This window comes from Clinocottus analis, unplaced genomic scaffold (assembly GCF_023055335.1).
Source record: "Clinocottus analis isolate CAN_PGR_092001 unplaced genomic scaffold, fCliAna1.0.p SCAF_42, whole genome shotgun sequence".
NCBI classification, from domain to species: domain Eukaryota; kingdom Metazoa; phylum Chordata; class Actinopteri; order Perciformes; family Cottidae; genus Clinocottus; species Clinocottus analis.
In genome coordinates this window covers 293,633-320,836 of record NW_027176176.1, presented here as the reverse complement: position 1 = coordinate 320,836, position 27,204 = coordinate 293,633, and the positions used below count along the sequence as shown (strand labels likewise).

Genomic DNA, 27,204 nt, shown 5'->3' with positions numbered 1-27,204 from the left:
ATGGTGTGTTTAGGGGCTGTACGGTGTGTGTTTAGGTGCTGTATGGTGTGTTTAGGTGCTGTACGGTGTGTTTAGGTGCTGTACGGTGTGTTTAGGTGCTGTACGGTGTGTTTAGGTGCTGTATGGTGTGTTTAGGTGCTGTACGGTGTGTTTAGGTGCTGTATGGTGTGTTTAGGTGCTGTATGGTGTGTTTAGGGGCTGTATGGTGTGTTTAGGTGCTGTATGGTGTGTTTAGGGGCTGTATGGTGTATTTAGGTGCTGTAAGGTGTGTGTTTAGGTGCTGTATGGTGTGTTTAGGTGCTGTATGGTGTGTTTAGGTGTTGTAAGGTGTGTTAGTGGCTGTACGTTGTGTGTTTAGGTGCTGTAAGGTGTGTTTAGGGGCTGTACGGTGTGTTTAGGGGCTGTATGGTGTGTTTAGGTGCTGTATGGTGTGTTTAGGGGCTGTATGGTGTGTTTAGGTGCTGTATGGTGTGTTTAGGGGCTGTATGGTGTATTTAGGTGCTGTAAGGTGTGTGTTTAGGTGCTGTATGGTGTGTTTAGGTGCTGTATGGTGTGTTTAGGTGTTGTAAGGTGTGTTAGTGGCTGTACGTTGTGTGTTTAGGTGCTGTAAGGTGTGTTTAGGGGCTGTACGGTGTGTTTAGGGGCTGTATGGTGTGTTTAGGGGCTGTATGGTGTGTTTAGGTGCTGTAAGGTGTGTTTAGGTGCCGTAAGGTGTGTTTAGGGGCTGTATGGTGTGTTTAGGGGCTGTATGGTGTGTTTAGGTGCTGTACGGTGTGTTCAGGTGCTGTATGGTGTGTTTAGAAGCTTTTCGGTGTGTGTTTAGGTGCTGTACGGTGTGTTTAGGGGCTGTAAGGTGTGTTTAGGTGCTGTACGGTGTGTTTAGGGGCTGTATGGTGTGTTTAGGGGCTGTATGGTGTGTTTAGGTGCTGTACGGTGTGTTTAGGGGCTGTAAGGTGTGTTTAGAAGCTTTTCGGTGTGTGTTTAGGTGCTGTAAGGTGTGTTTAGGTGCTGTACGGTGTGTTTAGGGGCTGTAAGGTGTGTTTAGGTGCTGTACGGTGTGTTTAGGGGCTGTATGGTGTGTTTAGAAGCTTTTCGGTGTGTGTTTAGGTGCTGTAAGGTGTGTTTAGGTGCTGTACGGTGTGTTTAGGGGCTGTTCGGTATCTTCCCTCTGCCGGTGATGCATAATAAACACCATAACGCTTCTCCTCTCTGGATGTGCTGCCAGCTCAGGTGACTCCTGCGAGCTCTATTTCTGTCTCTGGCAGCAGATCAAAGTGTTTCGTTGTTGGAGCTGAAATTGAGTTCTGTGTCAAACAGTCTCCTCGTCTCCTTGTCTCCTCGTCTCCTCGTCTCCCTCAACTCACGCCTCCATTACTGAGACGAGTTGTGTTTTCGAGGCGCCGAGAGCAGCTGAGGATTTCTGCGGCAGATTAGTTTTGGAGTGCATATTGTTCTGAGTTATCTGAGTCCTTTGATGCAGCTGGAGGAGAATGAGAGGAAGCGATGCTTCAGCTGACGACAGCTTCCTGGTCTTCAGTAACACGGCCGCCATGAAGCACTGAGCTCTGCAGACCCATCGGAGGGGGAGGGGAGGGGCTCCTTCCTTCCTCTTCACCTGATCCCTCCATGCTGGAAGAGCAGCGTCGTGTCATCGTTCTCCCTCACAGCCTTGAAGATCACCTCAAAGGAACAAACTGCAGAGTGACGGACAGGTGGTGGGAGGGAGCTGAGCGCAGTGCAGCCTTTCATCGCTCAGTGAAGGAAGAGAGGCTCTGATGGGCCGCCTGCCTCCACGCCTTTGGATCTGGGCCATGTCAGTACCTGTGAGGCAGGGTGGAGGGGCAGGAGGGAGGAGAGGAAGGAGAAGAGGTGAGGAGAGGAGGAGATGAGGCAGGAGAGGAGGAGAGGAGGCAGGAGGGAGGAGAGGAGGCAGGAGAGGAGGTGGGAGGTGAGATCAATGGACTGAGTGAAAGTGCCAAATAAAAGTTTTCTCTCTGCAGAGTTTCGCTGCATTTCTGCAAAATGTCATCAGACGTTTTACTGAAGTTCTGATGAAGGTGGAAAACTGCTGCAGTTTGTGTAGTGAATCTTTGTGTAGTGAGTCTTTGTGTAGTGAGTCTTTGTGTGGTGAGTCTTTCCTCAGCCAGCGAGCAGCTCAGATGCTTCTCAAGCTGCAGAGATCCAGTGTTAAACAACGTGACGTCTGTTTGAAGTGATCTGAGGTTCATTTTAAAACACAGCAACATGAACATGAACACACCTCAGTGGGTCATTACAACATGTTGTAATAATAACATGAACGCACCTCAGTGGGTTCACTACTACATGTTGTAATAATAACATGAACACACCTCAGTGGGTCACTACAACATGTTGTAATAATAACATGAACACACCTCAGTGGGTCACTACAACATGTTGTACTAATAACATGAACACACCTCAGTGGGGTCACTACAACATGTTGTAATAATAACATGAACATACCTCAGTGGGTTCACTACTACATGTTGTAATAATAACATGAACACACCTCAGTGGGTCACTACAACATGTTGTAATAATAACATGACCACACCTCAGTGGGTTCACTACTACATGTTGTAATAATAACATGAACACACCTCAGTGGGTCACTACAACATGTTGTAATAATAACATGAACACACCTCAGTGGGTCACTACAACATGTTGTAATAATAACATGAACACACCTCAGTGGGTTCACTACTACATGTTGTAATAATAACATGAACACACCTCAGTAGGGTCATTACAACATGTTGTAATAATAACATGAACACACCTTAGTGGGGTCACTACAACATGTTGTAATAATAACATGAACACACCTCAGTGGGTCACTACAACATGTTGTAATAATAACATGAACACACCTCAGTGGGTCACTACAACATGTTGTAATAATAACATGAACACACCTCAGTGGGTCACTACAACATGTTGTAATAATAACATGAACACACCTCAGTGGGGTCACTACAACATGTTGTAATAATAACATGAACACACCTCAGTGGGTTCACTACTACATGTTGTAATAATAACATGAACACACCTGAGTGGGGTCATTACAACATGTTGTAATAATAACATGAACACACCTCAGTGGGTCACTACAACATGTTGTAATAATAACATGAACGCACCTCAGTGGGTTCACTACAACATGTTGTAATAATAATATGAACACACCTCAGTGGGTCACTACAACATGTTGTAATAATAACATGAACACACCTCAGTGGGGTCACTACAACATGTTGTAATAATAACATGAACGCACCTCAGTGGGTTCACTACTACATGTTGTAATAATAACATGAATGCACCTCAGTGGGTTCACTACTACATGTTGTAATAATAACATGAACACACCTCAGTGGGTTCACTACTACATGTTGTAATAATAACATGAACACACCTCAGTGGGTTCACTACTACATGTTGTAATAATAACATGAACACACCTCACTACAACACGTATGAAGCTACGATGACTTCCAGTCACTGGGAACTTCAAACCATCTGTGTGACCTACATGAGGAACGACGTTCAGTTCATCCAGAAGCCTGCAGCTCTGTTCTCTTCTCCCACAAATGAGAATTGTGTTTTTTATAAATCAAAACTGCTCGCTCATCATCCAGTTATGATGTAATTCATTTAAACGTATCAGTGATGGCTGCTGGCAATTCCTTTGGTATGACCATCTCATCAACTTCAGTAAACATGATTCTGTATTCAATGCAAAAAGATATCACACGTACACTATATATATATGTATATATATATCTATATATATATATATATATATATATATATATATATATATGTGTGTGTGTGTGTATATATATATATATGTGTGTGTATATATGTGTGTATATATATATATATATATATATATGTGTGTGTATATATATGTGTATATATATATATATATATATATATATATATATATATATATATATATATATATATATATATATCTGAAAGGCTTGTTGGTGGAATGCTCCTGGAGCGCTTACAGCTGCCACGCTGCTACAAACTAACTGGACTGTCTCTTCCCCTCAGAACCATCAAGGTGGAGGTGTACGACTGGGACCGCGACGGCAGGTGAGTGAAGCGTCTTCAACACAAACTCAAACATGAGCCAAGCTTCCAGACGAGAGGCAGCGATGCTCTCCTCTGCTTCACTGCTGCTTCTCTTCCAGCCACGACTTCATCGGGGACTTCACCACCAGCTACCGGGAGCTTGCTCGAGGGCAGAGTCAGTTCAACGTCTACGAGGTGAGTGCTGCTCCTGAGACAAGGTGTCCTCACCTGTCTGTGGTCTGGTGTCTCACCTGTCTGTGGTCTGGTGTCCTCACCTGTCTGTGGTCTGGTGTTCTCACCTGTCTGTGGTTTGGTGTCCTCACCTGTGGTCTGGTGTTCTCACCTGTCTGTGGTCTGGTGTTCTCACCTGTCTGTGGTCTGGTGTTCTCACCTGTCTGTGGTTTGGTGTCCTCACCTGTCTGTGGTGTGGTGTCCTCACCTGTCTGTGGTCTGGTGTTCTCACCTGTCTGTGGTCTGGTGTTCTCACCTGTCTGTGGTTTGGTGTCCTCACCTGTCTGTGGTTTGGTGTCCTCACCTGTCTGTGGTGTGGTGTCCTCACCTGTCTGTGGTTTGGTGTTCTCACCTGTCTGTGGTTTAGAAAATATTATATAATTGTATTTTTAAACATTTCTTTATCATTTCATAATTCCTGTTCCTCTTGTTTTTAGGTGATTAGTACCAAGAAGAAAATGAAGAAGAAGAAGTATGCCAACTCTGGGACGGTAAGTCTTTCTCCAGCAGCTCTCCTCTGTCTTCAGACTCTTTGTGTGTCCACGTTCCTGTTAGTGATATTAATATTTGGACTCAGTGACGTACGATGCTGTAACGTGAGTAAGATAAGAAATCGAAGTTGAAGGACTTGAAGGACATCCGGTGAGATGTGCAACACCAGTTTGTTCCCAGTTCTCCCAGCAGAGTCATCACCTCCTCGCCATCTGTAACCAAAGCGTTCTCCTTGGTTCCAGGTGACCCTGCTCTCCTTCTCAGTGGAGTCAGAGTTCACCTTCCTGGATTACATCAAAGGAGGGTGAGTCACAGCTTAGAGTCACAGCTTAAAGTCACCAAACCAAACCTTCTGCCTCCTTCAAGGAAGAAATGTCCGCTTTGACTTTCCTGCTGGTTCTCTTCCAGCGGTTCTTAAGCTGCTGAATGCAGGAGGTTCTGCAGGCTCCTAACATGGGCCTGCAACCTAGAACATGTAGAACCTAGAACATGCAGAACCTAGAACATGCAGAACTTAGAAGATGTAGAACCTAGAACATGCAGAACCTAGAACATATAGAACCTAGAACATGCAGAACCTAGAACATGCAGAACTTAGAAGATGTAGAACCTAGAACATGCAGAACCTAGAACATATAGAACCTAGAACATGCAGAACCTAGAACATGCAGAAACTAGAACATATAGAACCTGGAACATGCAGAACCTAGAACATGCAGAAACTAGAACATGTAGAACCTAGAACATGTAGAACCTAGAACATGCAGAACCTAGAACATGCAGAACCTAGAACATATAGAACCTAGAACATGCAGAACCTAGAACATGAGCTGGAACCCTTGTTCAGTCACATGCAGTGCTGGTCTTTACGGGGCGAGCGGACCTCGTGAGAGGAACTTGATGATGAAGTGTGGTGAACATTCGAGGCTCTTCATTGAGATGTTGTTAATCTATCGGTAACATTTTCTAATAACTACACTCGTTGTCATTAGTAAAGCATCCACACTTTATTTATCTTTCATATTGTTCCAACATGAACACTTAGTCACTCATTAGTATGCAAATCATGACCTCAGATTTCGTGTTTCATTCCAACCCAACCATCGGTTTGTGATCGATGATACGACGCCCTGAAGGTCATTGAGGCCTCTCTTCATCACCATCATCATCATCATTGCCGCCTGCAGAGCGTCCCTGTGGGTGATGAGTCACAGCCGAGTCCTTTGCTCTGCAGGAATGAGTGAGTCTCTTCATTGTGCCGTCGCTGACGCTCCATGTCCTCCTCTTGCAGGACTCAGATCAACTTCACCGTGGCCATCGACTTCACGGCCTCTAACGGTGAGTGATGCGCGGCGGCAGCAGACCGCTCCGTGACGGAGGCGTGACGCTGCCGTCGAGCAGCCGGCGCGCATACTGAACTCCTTTCCTGGACATGTCGCGCTGCCAGTGCTCCACATGGAGGCTGCAGGAGGCCTTGCAGCTCTGCAGCAGCAGCCTGTGGTGAAAGGAGCACACTTAGTGTAATTACACTCCTTAAGCCATTAGCGATGAACACACAACGCTGCAGCAGCTCCACAGAAGAGCTCTTCAGTCTGACTAACAGTCATGAGACCACATCTTTTATTTCCCAGCCATTATAGCTGAATTCAGCTCCTGTCCACTCAAAGCGTAACGCTCGCCTTCACAGTGGCGATCCTCTGGGTGACAGCTGGACTTCATTGTGTCACAGACTTCTGGATTTAAAGCGATGATTCACAATGTGAGAACTCGACCGTGAAGGAATCACGTGAATAGAGACTCATGGCAGTTTCTATTGTCTTACCGTCTATTGTCTTTCTCCTCGATGACCCTCAATGACCTCCGGATTGATTGATTGACAGGCAACCCGTCCCAGTCCACGTCGCTGCACTACATGAACCCCTACCAGCTGAACGCCTACGCCATGGCCCTGAAGGCCGTGGGGGAGATCATCCAGGACTACGACAGCGACAAGATGTTCCCCGCTTTGGGCTTCGGAGCCAAACTGCCTCCCGATGGACGCGTTTCACACGAGTTCCCACTGGTGAAGCCCCTCCCACCTCTCACCTGTCACCACCTCAGTGCATCTCCATCAAGTCTGCGACATGATTTTATTTCAACCTCCAGAAGCACGACACCACGTCGTGGCTGTAATGTATTGTGTTTACTCCAGTTTATGGATTTCCTATGAGATGTGATGGAAACAGTGTTCTTTGTTTCTTGAATAAATCCATAAAATAGATTCAATAGTTTCTCTTCCCACATTCCCAGAATGGAAACCTGGAGAATCCGTACTGCAACGGCATTGAAGGCATCTTAGAGGCGTACCACCAGAGTCTGAAGACCGTGCAGCTGTACGGGCCCACCAACTTCGCTCCTGTGGTGAACCACGTGGCCAGGTGAGCGCAATGCCTAACCTTAACCCAGGTGAGCGCAATGCCTAACCTTAACCCAGGTGAGCGCAATGCCTGACCTTAACCCAGGTGAGCGCAATGCCTGACCCTAACCCAGGTGAGCGCAATGCCTAACCTTAACCCAGGTGAGCGCAATGCCTAACCTTAACCCAGGTGAGAGCAATGCCTGACCCTAACCCAGGTGAGCGCAATGCCTAACCTTAACCCAGGTGAGCGCAATGCCTGACCCTAACCCAGGTGAGAGCAATGCCTGACCCTAACCCAGGTGAGCGCAATGCCTGACCCTAACCCAGGTGAGAGCAATGCCTAACCTTAACCCAGGTGAGCGCAATGCCTGACCCTAACCCAGGTGAGAGCAATGCCTGACCCTAACCCAGGTGAGCGCAATGCCTGACCCTAACCCAGGTGAGCGCAATGCCTAACCTTAACCCAGGTGAGCGCAATGCCTGACCCTAACCCAGGTGAGAGCAATGCCTAACCTTAACCCAGGTGAGCGCAATGCCTGACCCTAACCCAGGTGAGCGCAATGCCTAACCTTAACCCAGGTGAGCGCAATGCCTGACCCTAACCCAGGTGAGAGCAATGCCTGACCCTAACCCAGGTGAGCGCAATGCCTGACCCTAATCCAGGTGAGAGCAATGCCTAACCTTAACCCAGGTGAGCGCAATGCCTGACCCTAACCCAGGTGAGAGCAATGCCTAACCTTAACCCAGGTGAGCGCAATGCCTGACCCTAACCCAGGTGAGCGCAATGCCTAACCTTAACCCAGGTGAGCGCAATGCCTGACCCTAACCCAGGTGAGCGCAATGCCTAACCTTAACCCAGGTGAGCGCAATGCCTAACCTTAACCCAGGTGAGCGCAATGCCTGACCCTAACCCAGGTGAGAGCAATGCCTGACCCTAACCCAGGTGAGCGCAATGCCTGACCCTAACCCAGGTGAGAGCAATGCCTAACCTTAACCCAGGTGAGCGCAATGCCTGACCCTAACCCAGGTGAGATGAAAAAAGCTCTAAGAAAACCTGGAATATCTATTTTCACTGGTGCTTCAATGGATATTAAATTATGGCTAACAACTTGTGACCAAAACCGACGAGTTATTTGATGTTTTCGTTTGTTTCTTGTTCTGTTTTGTGCCACATTGAGAGAAATAATATGATTTTCTATTAGATTCAAATGGTCAAAATAACACTGACGTTAATATTGTTGACTTCTGGCCTCGCTTGGCTTTGACTTCCTGCTTTTCTGACCTGAAACACTGACACCTGTCCTGCAGGCGGCGCCAACAGGATGCAGCATGAGGCTAGAATGAGTTTTTAGCTGATGGAACACACAAATCATTACATTATATTAAATATCGTGTGTGTGTGTGTGTGTGTGTGTGTGTGTGTGTGTGTGTGTAGGTATGCAGCTGCGGTGCAGGACGGCTCTCAGTATTTTGTGCTCCTCATCATCACAGATGGCGTCATCTCCGACATGGCTCAGACCAAAGAGGCCATCGTAAATGTAAGGATGGCAAAGGACACCGTGCTCTACTGCGCTGTACCAAGAGCCTCACCCTCTCACCCTCACCCTCCCTCTGTGCATGACATTAAGGTGTTCATCCCTCTGGTTCAGTGAAGCTCTGCAGCCTGTAAAGCTGGAGGTGTCTCGGCTTTGCACAACACACATGTTCACATGTTCACATGTTTCCTGTTTAGCCAAAATAAAGATGTTGTCCATATTTATGAAATGCAACGCTTGAAAAGATGTCCTTGTCTCTGTGAATTAAAATCACAATCCTCCGAGCTTTCCCCAGAACTTGCCTTGGATATTTTTTTTTCCGGACAGCTTTAAATAGTAGTTGCTTGGCTCTTTCTCCTCGTCCTCCTCTTCCTCCTCCCCCTCCTCTTTCTCCTCCTCCTCGTCATCATCAGCTCGCTGCAGGCACAGAACACCCAGCAGACTGGATTTAAAGGGAATTTGCGACTGTTAGTCAAAACATTAGAACAGCCACACCTTCCTTTTAAGATCTTGCCTGCTGCTCTATCTCACTCTGCTGCTCTGGATCCTGGAGGGAGGACGCTGCTGAGCTCTTGTGAAAGCTTTTCCTCACACCTTCTCATGCTGGAAGGCTCCTTCCATGTGGGAGGAAGTGAGCATGAATATTTACATCTGCAGGGTTATATTTGTGCATGCAGGTGTTTTTGTGTGTTTGGGTCACTGCGTGCTGTGGAGAGAGATCATGAGGTTCTGCAGGAACAATGACCCGTATGAAGTGGATCATGAGGTTCTCCAGGAACAATGACCCGTATGCAGTGGATCATGAGGTTCTCCAGGAACAATGACCCGTGTGCAGTGGATCATGAGGTTCTCCAGGAACAATGACCCGTATGCAGTGGATCATGAGGTTCTCCAGGAACAATGACCCGTGTGCAGTGGATCATGAGGTTCTCCAGGAACAATGACCCGTGTGCAGTGGATCATGAGGTTCTCCAGGAACAATGACCCGTGTGCAGTGGATCATGAAGTTCTCCAGGAACAATGACCCGTGTACAGTGGATTATCTGGTTCTTCAACAATGACCCGTGTACAGTGGATCATGAGGTTCTCCAGGAACAATGACCCGTATGCAGTGGACCATGAGGTTCTCCAGGAACAATGACCCGTGTGCAGTGGATCATGAGGTTCTCCAGGAACAATGACCCGTATGCAGTGGATCATGAGGTTCGCCAGGAACAATGACCCGTGTGCAGTGGATCATGAGGTTCTCCAACAATGACCCGTGTGCAGTGGATCATGAGGTTCTCCAACAATGACCCGTGTGCAGTGGATCATGAGGTTCTCCAGGAACAATGACCCGTGTGCAGTGGATCATGAGGTTCTCCAGGAACAAAGACCCGTGTGCAGTGGATCATGAGGTTCTCCAACAATGACCCGTGTGCAGTGGATCATGAGGTTCTCCAACAATGACCCCGTGTGCAGTGGATCATGAGGTTCTCCAGGAACAATGACCCGTGTGCAGTGGATCATGAGGTTCTCCAGGAACAATGACCCGTGTGCAGTGGATCATGAGGTTCTCCAGGAACAATGACCCGTGTGCAGTGGATCATGAGGTTCTCCAGGAACAATGACCCGTATGCAGTGGATTATATGGTTCTGCTGGAACAATGACCCATGTGTAGTGGATTATATGGTTCTGCAGGAACAATGACCCATGTGTAGTGGATCATAAGGTTCTCCAGGAACAATGACCCATGTGCAGTGGATCATGAGGTTCTCCAGGAACAATGAATCAGGTGAATCAGGTGACCCCAGTGCTCACCTCTCCAAACACAGATCCAAACACCTACTCAGATGTGCGTCTTGTGTCCTTATAAACACACATAAACAGGTTTATGTGTGCGTCCCGTGTCCCTGACGCACAAACACACACCCGTCCAAGAGAGTTGGAGGTGATGAATGAGGCTGTGTGTCGTCTCTTAAACTGCATCTCTGCGGAAGTGGGTCACGGTGGAGTGCCAGGCTATTTGGGATTATTGTGATACATTATCGTGATACATTATTGTGATACATTACTGTGATTTATTATTGTGATACATTATCATTATACATTATTGTGATACATTATCGTGATACATTACTGTGATACATTACCATGATTTATCATTGTGATACATTATCATTATACATTATCGTGATACATTATTGTAATACATTATTGTGATACATTACTGTGATTTATTATTGTGATCCATTATTGTGATACATTACCATGATTTATCATTGTGATACATTATCATTATACATTATCGTGATACATTATCGTGATACATTATTGTGATACATTACTGTGATTTATTGTGATCCATTATTGTGATACATTACCATGATTTATCATTGTGATACATTATCATTATACATTATCGTGATACATTATCGTGATACATTATTGTGATACATTACTGTGATTTATTGTGATCCATTATTGTGATACATTACCATGATTTATCATTGTGATACATTATCGTTATACATTATCGTGATACATTGTTGTGATACATTATTGTGATACATTATCACAATACATTGTCGTTATACATTATCGTGATACATTATGATGATACATTATCGTGATTTATCATGGTGATACATTATTGCGGTACATCATTGTGATACATTGTCGTGATACATTGTCGTGATACATTATCGTGATACATTATCATGATACATTATCATGATACATTATCGTGATTTATCATGGTGATACATTATTGCGGTACATCATTGTGATACATTGTCGTGATACATTGTCGTGATACATTATCGTGATACATTATCGTGATACATTATCATGATACATTATCATGATACATTATCGTGATTTATCATGGTGATACATTATTGCGGTACATCATTGTGATACATCATTGTGATACATCATTGTGATACATTATCGTGATACATTATCGTGATACCTCAGGGGGATGAGTGGTGGTTTCGTTACCACAAGGTAGCCGGTTTGATCCCCAGTCCCAATGGTGAACATGAAGTGTCCCTGAGCAAGGCGCCTCTTTGCGCCTCACAGGCCCACTGCTTCTTAACCAAGGATGGGTCAAATGCAGAGAAGAATTTCCCCAGGGGATTAATGAATGGATAAATTATCTTTCTCTTAATAAAAGTAATCTGAACATTTTGCAAAGAAAAAATGTTGATCCACTTTTCTTTTGGTTTCTCTGCAGGGGGCCAAGCTCCCCATGTCCATCATCATCGTGGGAGTGGGTCAGGCTGAGTTTGACGGTACGTGACTTTCATCTGTTAGCGCTGCATGAGTAAATAATGAATAATTAAATGTCATAGGAAAGAAAACATCTTCTAAAACATCAGTCATGATATATTTGGACATTACATCTACATAAATCAAGGCAGTGAAAACATGTCCCAAATAATTTACATTTTAATTCATGCAACTGACTACAGTTACAGCCATCTTTAACCTCTCTGGCTCCAACGGAGGGAACTGTACCAACTCATTAGAGTCAGCGTAGAGAGGGATGCGGGGCGTAGCGGGCGCGAGGCGGAGGCTAAGTGCTGGGTTACAATGTTTAGAATATGATTGTTGCACCGAGACTGTAATAAAAGATGCACTAGTTAGACACATTAAAGCTGTGCAGCTTCCTCCTTTATAATAACAATAATAACATAACAATATGGAATCAACATGACATATGATAACGTGTGTGTGTGTGTGTGTGTGTGTGTGTGTGTGTGTGTGTGCAGCCATGGTGGAGCTGGATGGCGATGACATCAGGGTTTCCTCTCGAGGGAAACTGGCAGAGAGAGACATTGTTCAGGTGAGAGACGAGCGACTGGAGAAACAAGTGCACAGAATTCTGGGAATTACTCCAAAACGTCAGCACAGCTTCATCGAGATGAAGACGACACAGGCGACTCACATTCTGCTGCTCCTCCAGCCGCGAGCTGCTGATCAACATCCGCCGTGTCGTAGTGTACACGAGCGTGTTTAGTTCACGCTGCTGTCGCACTTGTGCTTGAACATTAAAATGTTTGTTTCTGACAAAATACCATCTGCTGCCACTGCTTCTCTAATGGACGAGGACATCTGTGTGCTTCCTGTGAATTCCCATGGCAACAAGCACATTTTAAAGTGATCTCCTATTCACAGAAAGTGACACTGGGGTCAAACGACAGACTGAATCCTGTTTCACAGCAGTTGATCAGCTCATTGATGTGACAAAAGTTACATTAGACGGAATCCAAAGAAATGTGATCAAACCCGAGGACACACACACACATCTTTCCTCTCGGACTCCTTTCCTATCTCTCCCTCCCGAAGGAAGCCACAGTGCGGGATGAGTAACAGATCAGATCCTAGAGCTCGCTGGACGCTGCACACCTTGACTCACACATGAGCCCTCTGGAAGTCTCCTCCAGGATGCCACCTGCTTTCTGGAGGGAGACCTCCAGGATGCCACCTGCTTTCTGGAGGGAGACCTCCAGGATGCCACCTGCTTTCTGGAGGGAGACCTCCAGGATGGCACCTGCTTTCTGGAGGGAGACCTCCAGGATGCCACCTGCTTTCTAGAGGGAGACCTCCAGGATGCCACCTGCTTTCGGGAGGGAGACCTCCAGGATGCCACCTGCTTTCTAGAGGGAGACCTCCAAGATGCCACCTGCTTTCTAGAGGGAGACCTCCAGGATGCCACCTGCTTTCTAGAGGGAGACCTCCAGGATGTCACCTGCTTTCTGGAGGGAGACCTCCAGGATGCCACCTGCTTTCTGGAGGGAGACCTCCAGGATGCCAGCTGATTCCTGGATGGAGACTTGCTTCCTTTTAATAAATCCAGACATTAGTAGTCCAAAATCACAAGATAGAATTATGCAAGAAGAAGGAAACTATGTGTTTAAGTCAAGTAAAGGAATACTACACCACCAACATAAAGAGTATTATTAATATGTGAACTTGTTTTCATGCATGCAAGAAAAGCTTTCTTACAATGTCCCAGCGTGTGAAGTTCCTCCTGCATATGATCATATTCATATTCATGTTCCTCTGTCTGCTCTGCGTCCGCAGTTTGTTCCCTTCAGAGACTACATGGACCGGACAGGAAACCACGTGTTGAGCATGGCTCGGCTCGCTAAAGACGTGCTGGCAGAGATCCCAGACCAGTTCATCTCCTACATGAAGAGCCGGGGGATCAAGCCCAACCCAGCGCCGCCCCCCTACACGCCAACCGGACACACACACCAGCACACACAGATCTGAAGGCCTCCGGTCCTCCTGAAGGCCTTTGGTCCTCCTGAAGACTCTCCTGTCCTCCTGGAGGCCTCTGATCCTCATGAAGGCCTTCCTGAAGGTCCTCCTGAAGGCCTTTCCGGTCCTCCTGAAGGCTCTTCGGTCCTCCTAAAGATCCTCCTGAAGGCTCTTTGGTCCTCCTGGAGGCCTCTGGCCCTCCTGAAGGCCCTTCAGTCCTCCTGAAGGTCCTCCTGAAGGCTCTTCGGTCCTCCTGGAGGCCTCTGGCCCTCCTGAAGGCCCTTCGTCCTTCTAATGGCCTACAGCCCTCCTGACGTCCTTCTGGCCCTCTTGAGGGCCCTTCGGTCCTCCTAATGGCCTACGGCCCTCCTGAAGTCCTTCTTGTCCTTCTGATGCCTCCGGTCCTCCTGAAGTCTCTCTGGTCCTCCTGAAGTCCCTCTGGTCCTTCTGAAGACCTTTCGGTCCTCCTGAAGGCCTCCGCTCCTCCTGAAGTCCCTCTGGTCCTCCTGAAGACCCTTCGGTCCTCCTAAAGACCCTTTGGGCCTCCTGTAGTCCCTCTGGTCCTCCTGAAGACCCTTCGGTCCTCCTAAAGACCCTCTGGGCCTTCTGAAGGCCCTCCGGTCCTCCTGAAGACCCTTCGGGTCCTCCTGAAGACCCTCTGGGCCTCCTGAAGGCCCTCCAGTCCTCCTGAAGACCCTTTGGTCCTCCTGAAGACCCTTCAGTCCTCCTGAGGAGTGAAGCATGCAGGACCTCCAGTCCAGCAGGAGGCGCTCCGCCTCCTGCCTTGAGCACCAGATGTTGTTTCCTCCCAGTGACTATTGGAGCAGCTTTTGGGTTTCTTTTTTCTGTGATACTTATTTGGATGATTTCTCTTAAAGAGAGGCTCAAACTTTGAATCCTACTGAGGCGGTGACTGTTCCTCGTCTATCGGACAGCAGGCTGATTCCAGAAGGTCACGTTGTGGTTTGAACTTGTGCCTGTTTGTGGTCGTTTCTCTAATTGTATCAGGACATGTGATCGTTGACCTAAGCCTTGCTTGTCAGTATTTGGTGTGGCCTAATGCAGTGATATTTTTTAGTCACCTTTTCCATTCTGGAATTAGTTTTTGTATTTGGGGATTATCTCCATATGTAATGCATCCGTTATCATGGAGGAAGAATTGCAGGTGTGAGGTTTACAACATGAATCCGGGTTTTCACACCTTGAGGCGTCACATCTTCTTCATTTGGTAAATGTGTACAAGAGCATGTTGTATGAGAATATCCCAGTATACTTATCCTCCAATGTTATTTAGAGTGGCATGGGCATTAATAGATCTGTTTTGAAGTGGTACCAATTATTTTCAAGTTATTGCATATAAAAAGGACAACGTGTCTCTATACCAAGAACAGTATTATGATGATGCTCCAAGTTAAATCATATTTAATCATTTTGAGTGACGCCGTTGTTTATGAGGAAAGTTCCCCATTGATTCATGCACTTCAAATACTGTTGTTCTGCAGCTGCAATTCAACGTACATACTGGAAATATGACTCAGGCTTAAAGGATCTCATTCAGTCAGGAAACACTACATCACAAGGAGGATGTTGCACAACCAATTAATCATAACCTCTCTTCATAATCCACAAACACAGTTACAGTTTATTACGCTGAAGCACAATCCAGCCGGACAGCGAGGGTCTTACGCCAATGATTGTTACCACATCCTGTATTCCACATTCATACCTTTCTCATGGTAATGAGATGCATGTGTGTTTGTTCTACACATCGTTAGCTGACACACAGCCAACCGGCAGCAGGAGTCCTGCTACGCTGGCGGAGGTGATCATGTGATCCAACAGCAGCTCCATCCGGCCAAACATGCCTCTGCAACTCAAAGATGGCCGTGTCCCCGTGGCATGTCCCGTGGTGGGTCCCTGTGGTGTGTCCCCATGGTGGGTCCCCATGGTGGGTCCCTGTGGCGTGTCCCCGTGGCGTGTCCCCGTGGTGAGTCCCTGTCGTGGGTCCCTGTGGCGTGTACCCATGGTGTGTCCCCATGGCGTGTCCCTGTGGCGTGTCCCCATGGCGTGTCCCCATGGCGGGTCCCCGTGGCGTGTCCCCGTGGCGTCTCCCCGTGGTGTGTCCCCGTGGCTGGTCCCTGTGGCGGATCCCTGTGGCGTGTCCCTGTGACGTTCCAGAGGGACAAGCCAGAGGGTTCATATGGAGGATTTCATTCATCACCAGGAAGAGACTGATCAGCAGAAAACAACATAACACATCCTGACATCTGACTCCTCTCAGTGTTCCTGTCCAGTTTATTAGAGTTTATTTATAGAGACAATGCTTTAGTCGTCAGCCTTTAGAGTTTAGACTTTGCACATAAAACAGGAACCGGACACTTAAAGAAGGCTCCATTTAAAGGAAGACATTGAAATATTGCATACATTCTTCTATTTACTTTATTGCATTCATCACCACACAGCAGCAGAGAGGTGGGGATGCAAAGGATGTAACACAACTACTGTACAGTCAGTCCACTCGGTTAGTCCACTCACACACACACACACACACACACACACACACACACACACACACACACACACACACACACACACACACACACACACACACACACACACACACACACTCACACACACACACACGTTTCACTCTTTCTTTTCCCTCCAGGTCATTCTTACTCGCTGGTCTTCCTTTAATACTGATTCCTTTAGTACTGATTCCTTTAGTACTGATTCCTTTAGTTCTGATTCCTTTAGTTCTGATTCCTTTAGTACCTTTAGTTCCTTTAGTACTGATTCCTTTAGTACTGATTCCTTTAGTTCTGATTCCTTTAGTTCTGATTCCTTTAGTACCTTTAGTTCCTTTAGTACTGATTCCTTTAGTTCTGATTCCTTTAGTACTGATTCCTTTCGTTCTGATTCCTTTAGTTCTGATTCCTTTAGTACCTTTAGTTCCTTTAGTACTGATTCCTTTAGTACCTTTAGTTCCTTTAGTACTGATTCCTTTAGTTCTGATTCCTTTAGTACCTTTAGTTCCTTTAGTACTGATTCCTTTAGTAATGATTCCTTTAGTACCTTTAGTTCCTTTAGTAATGATTCCTTTAGTTCCTTTAGTACCTTTAGTTCCTTTAGTACTGATTCCTTTAGTAATGATTCCTTTAGTACCTTTAGTTCCTTTAGTACTGATTCCTTTAGTAATGATTCCTTTAGTACCTTTAGTTCCTTTAGTAATGATTCCTTTAGTACCTTTAGTTCCTTTAGTACTGATTCCTTTAGTAATGATTCCTTTAGTACCTTTAGTTCCTTTAGTAATGATTCCTTTAGTACTGATTCCTTTAGTAATGATTCCTTTAGTACCTTTAGTTCCTTTAGTACTGATTCCTTTAGTAATGATTCCTTTAGTACCTTTAGTTCCTTTAGTAATGATTCCTTTAGTACTGATTCCTTTAGTGATGATTCCTTTAGTACTGATTCCTTTAGTAATGATTCCTTTAGTACCTTTAGTTCCTTTAGTAATGATTCCTTTAGTACTGATTCCTTTAGTACTGATTCCTTTAGTAATGATTCCTTTAGTAATGATTCCTTTAGTACTGATTCCTTTAGTAATGATTCCTTTAGTACCTTTAGTTCCTTTAGTAATGATTCCTTTAGTAATGATTCCTTTAGTACTGATTCCTTTAGTAATGATTCCTTTAGTACCTTTAGTTCCTTTAGTACTGATTCCTTTAGTACTGATTCCTTTAGTAATGATTTCTTTAGTACCTTTAGTTCCTTTAGTACTGATTCCTTTAGTACTGATTCCTTTAGTACTGATTCCTTTAGTAATGATTCCTTTAGTACCTCCTCGCTGCTGTGCAGAGGGAACGAGCAGCGCTATGACGAGCGGACGCACTGGAAGGCTCCTGTCCTTTTAAACGACAAGGCGAGGCTGAGCAGAGCTCAAATGTTCTATTGAGACGTCTCATGTAGCAAACTGAAGGCCTCGAGCCGTGCTCGGCCTCCCTGCTGCTCGGCCTGAAGCCGCTCAGCTGAACAGAGAGAGGAAGATATTTGATGGAGGTCCAGGCTGATCTTTGCTCGTCCTCCTTGTTCCTTTCTCCGTTTTCAGCAACAAGAGGCAGCTTCTGTCGGAGGAGATCCCGACAGCGCTTCATCTCACGGAGCTCATTCTATGTGTTTGAGATGTTTTTGGGAATATTACTGTTCTGAAGATATTTACTTCTCTATTTTTGGAGTGTGTGTGACAAGCCATCGCTCCTGCCCATGATGTCGTTCCTCCTGATGTGGTGTGTGTGTTGCTGCATGTTTTGTCATCGGCGGACGCATGAAGTCAGCAGCTCTCTCTTGTGCCTGGCTCTCCAGACCTTCCTGTCTCCCCCGTTACCAGCTGTAGCTAAATTAGTGTGTTACAGTCAAATCTTTTTTACTTTTGTCAAATCCCACAATCTCTCTATTGTTTATACCTCGAGTTTTGTGATCTGCATGACTCTACTTCAGTGGGTTTTTATTGTACATGATTATTGTCATGATGGGTTGTGAAATGCTTTGTATTGGATTGCCTTAACTCAAATCTATTAAAAAATGAATACTTTTATAAACGTTATTGGAGCGTTCTACTTTGATGTCAGTGTTGTAATTCATATTTAACATTCCTCACGGTCGTAAGGGGCTGTAATATGATAATATGACATAAACATGCTGTTCAGGTGCTTTTATCAGTTCATTCAAATTTCTGCAAAAACAAATGAAGAGCTGCAGCTGCTTCCAGGTGTCCATCGTGTAATAACGCAACTCAGAAGCTCTCCACATGAAATATCACACATTGCATGCTTTGTTCTCTCCAAACAAACAATGGAAACGTACACGGATCTCTGCTCACGAGTATTAACATGGCCGAAGGATGAAGATCAGAATGAAGCAGGAGAAGCTAAGGTCACAGTCTGCTTCACAGAGGATCACACAGTTCACCATAAACCATTTGAACACATCTCCTGATCTCCTTACTCTGTCTCTAAGGCCGAGCCCTACAGAGGAAGCTCATCTCCTTACTCTACCTTTAAAGCTGAGCCCTACAGAGGAAGCTCATCTCCTTACTCTACCTTTAAAGCTGAGCCCTACAGAGGAACCTCATCTCCTTACGTTATCTCTAAGGCTGAGCCCTACAGAGGAACCTCATCTCCTTACTCTATCTCTAAGGCTGAGCCCTACAGAGGAACCTCATCTCCTTACTCTATCTCTAAGGCTGAGCCCTACAGAGGAAGCTCATCTCCTTACTCTATCTCTAAGGCCGAGCCCTACAGAGGAAGCTCATCTCCTTACTCTATCTCTAAGGCTGAGCCCTACAGAGGAACCTCATCTCCTTACTTTATCTCTAAGGCCGAGCCCTACAGAGGAACCTCATCTCCTTACTCTGTCTCTAAGGCCGAGCCCTACAGAGGAACCTCATCTCCTTACTCTGTCTCTAAGGCCGAGCCCTACAGAGGAACCTCATCTCCTTACTCTATCTCTAAGGCCGAGCCCTACAGAGGAACCTCATCTCCTTACTTTATCTCTAAGGCCGAGCCCTACAGAGGAACCTCATCTCCTTACTCTGTCTCTAAGGCCGAGCCCTACAGAGGAACCTCATCTCCTTACTCTGTCTCTAAGGCCGAGCCCTACAGAGGAACCTCATCTCCTTACTCTATCTCTAAGGCTGAGCCCTACAGAGGAACCTCATCTCCTTACTTTATCTCTAAGGCCGAGCCCTACAGAGGAACCTCATCTCCTTACTCTATCTCTAAGGCCGAGCCCTACAGAGGAACCTCATCTCCTTACTCTGTCTCTAAGGCCGAGCCCTACAGAGGAACCTCATCTCCTTACTCTATCTCTAAGGCCGAGCCCCACAGAGGAACCTCATCTCCTTACTTTATCTCTAAGGCCGAGCCCTACAGAGGAACCTCATCTCCTTACTCTGTCTCTAAGGCTGAGCCCTACAGAGGAACCTCATCTCCTTACTTTATCTCTAAGGTTGAGCCCTACAGAGGAAACTCATCTCCTTACTCTATCTCTAAGGCTGAGCCCTCCAGAGGAAACTCACCTCCTTACTCTACCTCTAAGGCTGAGCCCTACAGAGGAACCTCATGTCCTTACTCCATCCCTCAGGCTGAGCCCTACAGAGGAAACTCATCTCCTGACGTTATCTCTAAGGCTGAGCCCTACAGAGGAACCTCATCTCCTTACTCTATCCCTCAGGCTGAGCCCTACAGAGGAACCTCACCTCCTTACTCTATCTCTAAGGCTGAGCCCTACAGAGGAAACTCACCTCCTTACTCCATCTCTAAGGCTGAGCCCTCCAGAGGAAACTCACCTCCTTACTCTACCTCTAAGGCTGAGCCCTACAGAGGAACCTCACCTCCTTACTCCATCCCTCAGGCTGAGCCCTACAGAGGAACCTCATCTCCTTACTCTATCTCTAAGGCCGAGTTAGAGGGGGATCTGTTCCCCTGCATGCTCACCGTGCTGTGGGATGATGGTTGATGGTTGCATCTTTCTACACGTGTGCATGTGCACGTGCATATAGCTTGTGCACGTGCACATAGATTGTGCATGGTTGGACAAGTGGCTGCTGCATGGAGATGTCGTTGCTGGTGATGAAACCAGTGTGTGTGTGTGTGTGTGTGTGTGTGTGTGTGTGTGTGTGTGTGTGTGTGTGTGTGTGTGTGTGTGTGTGTGTGTGTGTGTGATTGTGTGGTGGTGTGTGTGGTGGTGATGCCATCCTCTCCTACATGTTGAACACCAGTGGACACATTATAAAGGTGAATAGTGGAGACGCTGTGGGAAACAATACAATCCTTTTGGTGATGAACTTCAAGGATGTTCTGTATGAACCAGAGAGGGGCGTGGCCAAGAGCATCATGAGTGAGGGAATGTCGCCACCTGCTGGAGCTGGAAGGCGCTGCAATGCTGGTACATGTCATGAGTTACACGTTTGTGTGTGTGTGCGTGTGCGTGAGTGTGCGTGTGTGTGTGTGTGTGTGTGTGTGTGTGTGTGTGTGTATGTGTGTGTGTGTGTGTGTGTATGTGTGTGTGTGTGTGTGTGTGTGTGTGTGTGTGTGTGTGTGTGTGTGTGTGTGTGTGTGTGTGTGTGTGTGTGTGTGTTATTAGACGTCCTGACCCACACTCTGAACCAGTAGGTGGCGGTAAAGCACCGAACAGTTATTCCGCCAATAAACCGTAAAGAACTAAAGAAGAAGCAGCAGCCTCCGTCTGCGCCTGCGCGAGCCGTCAGACAGCAGCCATGGCTCCCACCTCACCGTTCAGTCTCGAGTGGCAGACGGATCAAATCATCAAGTGTCTGCTCGAGGACGAGCACGAGCACGAGCGCGACCCTCCACGCGGCGTGTTGTACGCTGAGCTGGAGGTTGACAGCCCGGCATCAAAGAGTGACGGTGAGTCCAAGAGAAGGACCTGTGCGTCCCGGAAGCGGGTCGCTTTCACTTTCATGTGCTTACAAAAGAGAGAGAGAGAGAGAGAGAGAGTGTGTGTGTGTGTGTGTGTGTGTGTGTGTGTGTGTGTGTCTCTCTCTCTCTCTCTCTCTCTCTCTCTCTCTCTCTCTCTCTCTCTCTCTCTCTCTCTCTCTCTCTCTCTCTCTCTCTCTCTCTCTCTCTCTCTATATATATATATATATATATATATATATATATATATATATATATATATATATATATATATATATATATATATATAAACATCCTACGCTGCGGTGTGTTATGTTTTCATATTGCATCATCGTGTACTCAGAGGTGTGTTGTGTACTTCCTGGTACTTTCATCTGGATGACCTGCATGACCTCCAGTGTTTGTTCCTTTTCCCCATAAGCTCAACTGATGGTGTCTCTTAATGAATATGTTCCATTATTTTGAGTTATTAATCCTTTGCAGTGCAACACGATGGAGGTCATTTCTTTCTGTGTTACTGTTCAGCTGTCTGTCTTAGACCCAGCAGCTTGTTGTTGTTGTTGTTGTTGTTGACATCCTACAGTACAGGTCATACTGATGTTCTTGAAACTTGTGTGTTTTCCTCAGATGGCCCTTTTGACCCCGTTGTCATTGCTGGTAAACTGAGGGCTGTGGCCGACGCCCTGAATGATGACATCATGTTTCAATCTGCTCTGGCTGAGCTGAAGCAAGCAGCAGCCAAAGAGGTTCATATTCTATACTTTGAAATATTATTCCTACTTATTTATGTCCTCGTGCTTCTGCAACAGCAACATTTCCCCTCAGTGGAATTAATAAAGGCTAATCTGTGTTTATTCTCTATGAGTCCATCAATCATTCACAGAACCAGAGGTTATCGACATGCCTTCTACCTGTTGTGGCCTCTTCATTGATAGCTGTACACACACAGTACAATAGTCTCATTTCAGAATAATAATACATGTGTCCTCAAACTACAGTTGAAGATTTTGTGGCACAAATGCAAAGTTTGTTGAAATGTAGTAACTGAAGTAGAATTCACCCAAAGTACAAAGAGAAAAACATCCCTCAGTTTCAATCCCTGCAGTTCATTCAGCTGTTTGGAGCAGCATTTATTCTGTGTGAGCACGGCCAAACTACACGGAGGCGTGTTCCTCTGTTTCTTCTGGGCGCGGTCATCGGGCTCCTGTGAGGTCTTGACTTGTGTCTCTTTCAGGCGCTGGAAGCAGCCTTCAGCCACGGCGTGGAGGCCATCTGCCAGACTCAGGTCTCCCAGAAGGCCGAGGTGGCTTCAGAGATGCAGCTGATCCGAGCCTCGGTGGCCCTCGGGCTTTATGTCAAGAAGTCCTCCCCCGAGCTGAAGAACACCATCCACAGTGTCATGACCACGTTCCTCAGCAGGCGCGTGGGCCCGTGGGTGCATCAGCAGGGAGGATGGGTAAGAAGGGTTCATGTGTTCATCATGTCGGGTCAGGGGGAGAACTACCGCACACAGGACTCTGAATACGCTAAATGTTAATTACTGCAAGTGTTAATATTTGACTTTGACTATTTATGTTACAGTGTAAGTGTGTTACTGTGTTACAGTGTTACTGTGATACAATGTAAGTGTGTTACTGTGCTACAGTGTTACTGTGATACTGTGCTACAGTGTTACTGTGATACAATGTAAGTGTGTTACTGTGCTACAGTGTTACTGTGCTACAGTGTTACTGTGATACAATGTAAGTGTGTTACTGTGCTACAGTGTTACTGTGCTACAGTGTTACTGTGCTACAGTGTTACTGTGATACTGTGCTACAGTGTTACTGTGATACAATGTAAGTGTGTTACTGTGCTAGAGTGTTACTGTGATACAATGTAAGTGTGTTACTGTGCTACAGTGTTACTGTGCTACAGTGTTACTGTGATACAATGTAAGTGTGTTACTGTGCTACAGTGTTACTGTGCTACAGTGTTACTGTGATACAATGTAAGTGTGTTACTGTGCTACAGTGTTACTGTGCTACAGTGTTACTGTGTTACAGTGTAAGTGTGTCACTGTGTTACAGTGCAAGTGTGTTACTGTGCTACAGTGTTACTGTGATACAGTGTTACTGTGATACAGTGTTAGTGTGTTACAGTGTAAGTGTGTTACTGTGATACATTGTTAGTGTGTTACAGTGTAAGTGTGTTACTGTGCTACAGTGTAAGTGTGCTACAGTGTTACAGTGTTACTGTGTAAGTGTGTTACTGTGCTACAGTGTTACTGTGCTACTGTGTTACAGTGATACAATGTAAGTGTGTTACAGTGTAAGTGTGTCACTGTGCTACAGTGTAAGTGTGTTACAGTGCTACAGTGTTACTGTGCTACTGTGCTACAGTGTTACTGTGATACAATGTAAGTGTGTTACTGTGCTACAGTGTTACTGTGTTACAGTGTAAGTGTGTCACTGTGTTACAGTGCAAGTGTGTTACTGTGCTACAGTGTTACTGTGATACAGTGTTAGTGTGTTACAGTGTAAGTGTGTCACTGTGTTACAGTGCAAGTGTGTTACTGTGCTACAGTGTTACTGTGTTACAGTGTAAGTGTGTCACTGTGCTACAGTGTTACTGTGATACAGTGTTAGTGTGTTACAGTGTAAGTGTGTTACTGTGATACAGTGTTAGTGTGTTACAGTGTAAGTGTGTTACTGTGCTACAGTGTTACAGTGTAAGTGTGCTACAGTGTTACTGTGATACAGTGTTAGTGTGTTACAGTGTAAGTGTGCTACAGTGTTACTGTGATACAATGTAAGTGTGTTACTGTGTTACTGTGCTACTGTGCTACAGTGTTACTGTGATACAGTGTTAGTGTGTTACAGTGTAAGTGTGCTACAGTGTTACTGTGATACAATGTAAGTGTGTTACTGTGCTACAGTGTTACTGTGATACAGTGTTAGTGTGTTACAGTGTAAGTGTGTTACTGTGCTACAGTGTTACTGTGTAAGTGTGTTACTGTGCTACAGTGTTACTGTGTAAGTGTGTTACAGTGATACAATGTGAGTGTGTTACAGTGTAAGTGTGTCACTGTGCTACAGTGTAAGTGTGTTACAGTGCTGCAGTGTTACTGTGCTACTGTGTTACAGTGATACAATGTGAGTGTGTTACAGTGTAAGTGTGTTACAGTGCTACAGTGTTACTGTGCTACAGTGTTACTGTGATACATTGTTAGTGTGTTACAGTGTAAGTGTGTTACTGTGCTACAGTGTAAGTGTGTTACAGTGCTACAGTGTTACAGTGTAAGTGTGTTACAGTGTTACTGTGTAAGTGTGTTACTGTGTAAGTGTGTTACAGTGCTACAGTGTTACAGTGCTACAGTGTTACTGTGCTACAGTGTTACAGTGTAAGTGTGTTACAGTGTTACTGTGTAAGAGTGTTACTGTGTAAGTGTGTTACCGTGCTACAGTGTTACTGTGTAAGTGTGTTACAGTGCTACAGTGTTACTGTGTAAGTGTGTTACAGTGCTACAGTGTTACTGTGTAAGTGTGTTACAGTGCAACACTGTTCCTGTTTTCTCCTCACTGAGAAATCGTGCAGTTGAAACCAGATGAAAAGCTTCTGTTCGTCTGACTGACTCGTGTTTCTTCTGTTTGTTTCAGGACAAAGTGGTTTGAGCCTTTCTGCTGAGGAGATAGGAGACGACCTCGCAGACGACCTTCACGAGGAGACGACCTTGTGAAGCTGCAGCAAACTCCTGACCCCTAACTCCTAACCCCTAACCCCTAACTCCTAAACCCTAACTCCTAACTCCTAAACCTTAAGCCCTAACCCATAACTCCTAACCCTTAAATAGAAAAAAAAGAAAAATTCTTCTCTGCGTTTGACCCGTCCTTGATTAGGGAGCAGCGGCCCTGTGAGGCGCCCGGAGAGCAACGAGGGGTTAAGTGTCGTGCTCAGAGGCACTTCAACGTGTGAACCGTGGGGATCAAACCGGCGACCTTGTGGTATCGGGACGACCTCTCATCCCCCTGAGCTACAGCCGCCCCCAAAAGCTCCAAACTCCTAACCCCTAACTGTTAACCCTTAACCCCTAACTCCTAACCCTTAACCTTTAACCCTTGACCCCTACCCTGCTCAGGATTGTGTAGCCACACACACACACACACATTGAATCACACTAAACTTCTTCACCAGACTTTGTCCTTCGGGCCATCAGCTGTGGTGCAGGTGCACGTCACAGGTTGATGCGATCATCAGAAAACACTTTGTATGAGAACATGAGATGTGTCACTGATAGTTCACTGCTGGAAATGATCTCTACTGTCTCCACAGGAGTTTTGTGTATTGATTTCATTCGTCTATGGAGCTGCTTACTGAACTAAATGTAATTTAATTTCCATATAAATGATTTAATGTGGCTGTTTGCCTGCCTCTTATGATCACTGTAGACGATGTGCAACAGCTTCTGCTCACGTTTCACACAATGCATGACATTTTAATTGTTTTGAAAGGAATTAGGAATATGAACTGTTATTGTTTTATACATCTTTGTGAATATATTGCTTCAAGTTCACCAAATCATTTGAATGAAATTTTTTATTGTCTTGTGGAAAATGTGACTTTTCTTTTTTGGTATTTTTTTAATTTCAATAAAAATGGGAAAAAGATTGCTGAATTCTTTTATTCTGGATATTACATTGTGTTATGGTTTTAAGATAAAAATCATGTTTTAGCATTTTTAAGTCAAAGTGCTTATGTTCAGGTTTCTGTGCTCTCATCCAGTCTGAGGAACTGGATCACATTAATATGACATTCATACATCCCATAATCAGGTTATGCGTGAGGAATTAGTGGATAAGTTTTTATTTGATTCCTTCCATCTACATTTTCACAAAGAAAAGCTCTGCAGAACCTGAACAACAGGTAAAAGATGAGGATTTATTCATAATCCATCAGACGTGTTGAGGGCTTCAGCATGTTCTGTTCGTCATGTCACATACTTCAATAGGAATGTTTTTTCCTTTGCATGAAATATAATTTGACTTCTTTTTACTTTTCATGACATACTATAATATTACTTTAATAATATTTATAAAACAAGTTAGAAGATATTGGGATTAAGTACTTCCTAAGACTGATGACTGTCTTCATCAATCAATTACACAGATGAAGACAAGGACATGAGTTATGAAGTGGTGAAGTCTCCTCTGTTCTATGTCCAGCAGTACTCTGCACTCACCAGCAGAGGGCAGCACCGACCTCGTTCCTTCATAAGACACCAGCGTGAAAAATGACCACAAGTTTTAAAAACAGCCGTAAAAACGTCATCTACATGGAGTGGTTTCACGAGAGGATCACATGAGATAGTTGAAGCCAAACCAGCTAGGAAGACAAACCAGTAGGGAAGACAAACCAGTAGACAAACCAGTAGGGAAGACAAACCAGTAGACAAACCAGTAGACAAACCAGTAGACAAACCAGTAGGGAAGACAAACCAGTAGACAAACCAGAAGACAAACCAGTAGGGAAGACAAACCAGTAGGGAAGACAAACCAGTAGACAAACCAGTAGGGAAGACAAACCAGTAGACAAACCAGTAGACAAACCAGTAGGGAAGACAAACCAGTAGACAAACCAGAAGACAAACCAGTAGACAAACCAGTAGGGAAGACAAACCAGTAGACAAACCAGAAGACAAACCAGCTGGGAAGACAAACCAGTGTGAAAGGGTTTCCAGGGTGAAGGGAAAAGAGCTGAAATCCAGCCGCT

At 45.4% G+C, this 27,204-nt stretch overlaps 2 protein-coding genes across 4 annotated transcripts in view; both read left to right on the top strand.

Annotated features, from left to right (window-relative positions):
* Positions 1 to 17,038, top strand: part of cpne5b (copine Vb) — a 67,123-nt gene extending 50,085 nt beyond the window's left edge. For 2 of the 3 annotated variants that reach the window (XM_068598981.1, XM_068598980.1), the window contains 11 exons: positions 4,093 to 4,134; positions 4,233 to 4,308; positions 4,782 to 4,835; positions 5,079 to 5,140; positions 6,128 to 6,174; positions 6,717 to 6,898; positions 7,126 to 7,253; positions 8,670 to 8,772; positions 11,988 to 12,045; positions 12,526 to 12,599; positions 13,841 to 17,038. In XM_068598981.1, the coding sequence (XP_068455082.1) occupies positions 4,093 to 4,134; positions 4,233 to 4,308; positions 4,782 to 4,835; positions 5,079 to 5,140; positions 6,128 to 6,174; positions 6,717 to 6,898; positions 7,126 to 7,253; positions 8,670 to 8,772; positions 11,988 to 12,045; positions 12,526 to 12,599; positions 13,841 to 14,032 (1,018 nt within the window). In that variant the 3' untranslated portion in view covers positions 14,033 to 17,038. The remainder of the gene's footprint in view (positions 1 to 4,092; positions 4,135 to 4,232; positions 4,309 to 4,781; positions 4,836 to 5,078; positions 5,141 to 6,127; positions 6,175 to 6,716; positions 6,899 to 7,125; positions 7,254 to 8,669; positions 8,773 to 11,987; positions 12,046 to 12,525; positions 12,600 to 13,840) is intronic. The other variant, XR_011079898.1, reaches the window with a different exon arrangement.
* A 4,249-nt stretch (positions 17,039 to 21,287) lies between these two features.
* LOC137801652 (bcl-2-like protein 15) lies at positions 21,288 to 26,096 on the top strand. Its single transcript, XM_068598982.1, has 4 exons — positions 21,288 to 21,447; positions 22,084 to 22,202; positions 22,691 to 22,912; positions 25,095 to 26,096. Exons 1-4 carry the CDS (start codon positions 21,297 to 21,299, stop codon positions 25,107 to 25,109), a joined length of 507 nt encoding a protein of 168 aa, XP_068455083.1. The 5' UTR covers positions 21,288 to 21,296; the 3' UTR covers positions 25,110 to 26,096.
* The last annotated feature ends 1,108 nt before the right edge of the window (positions 26,097 to 27,204 follow it).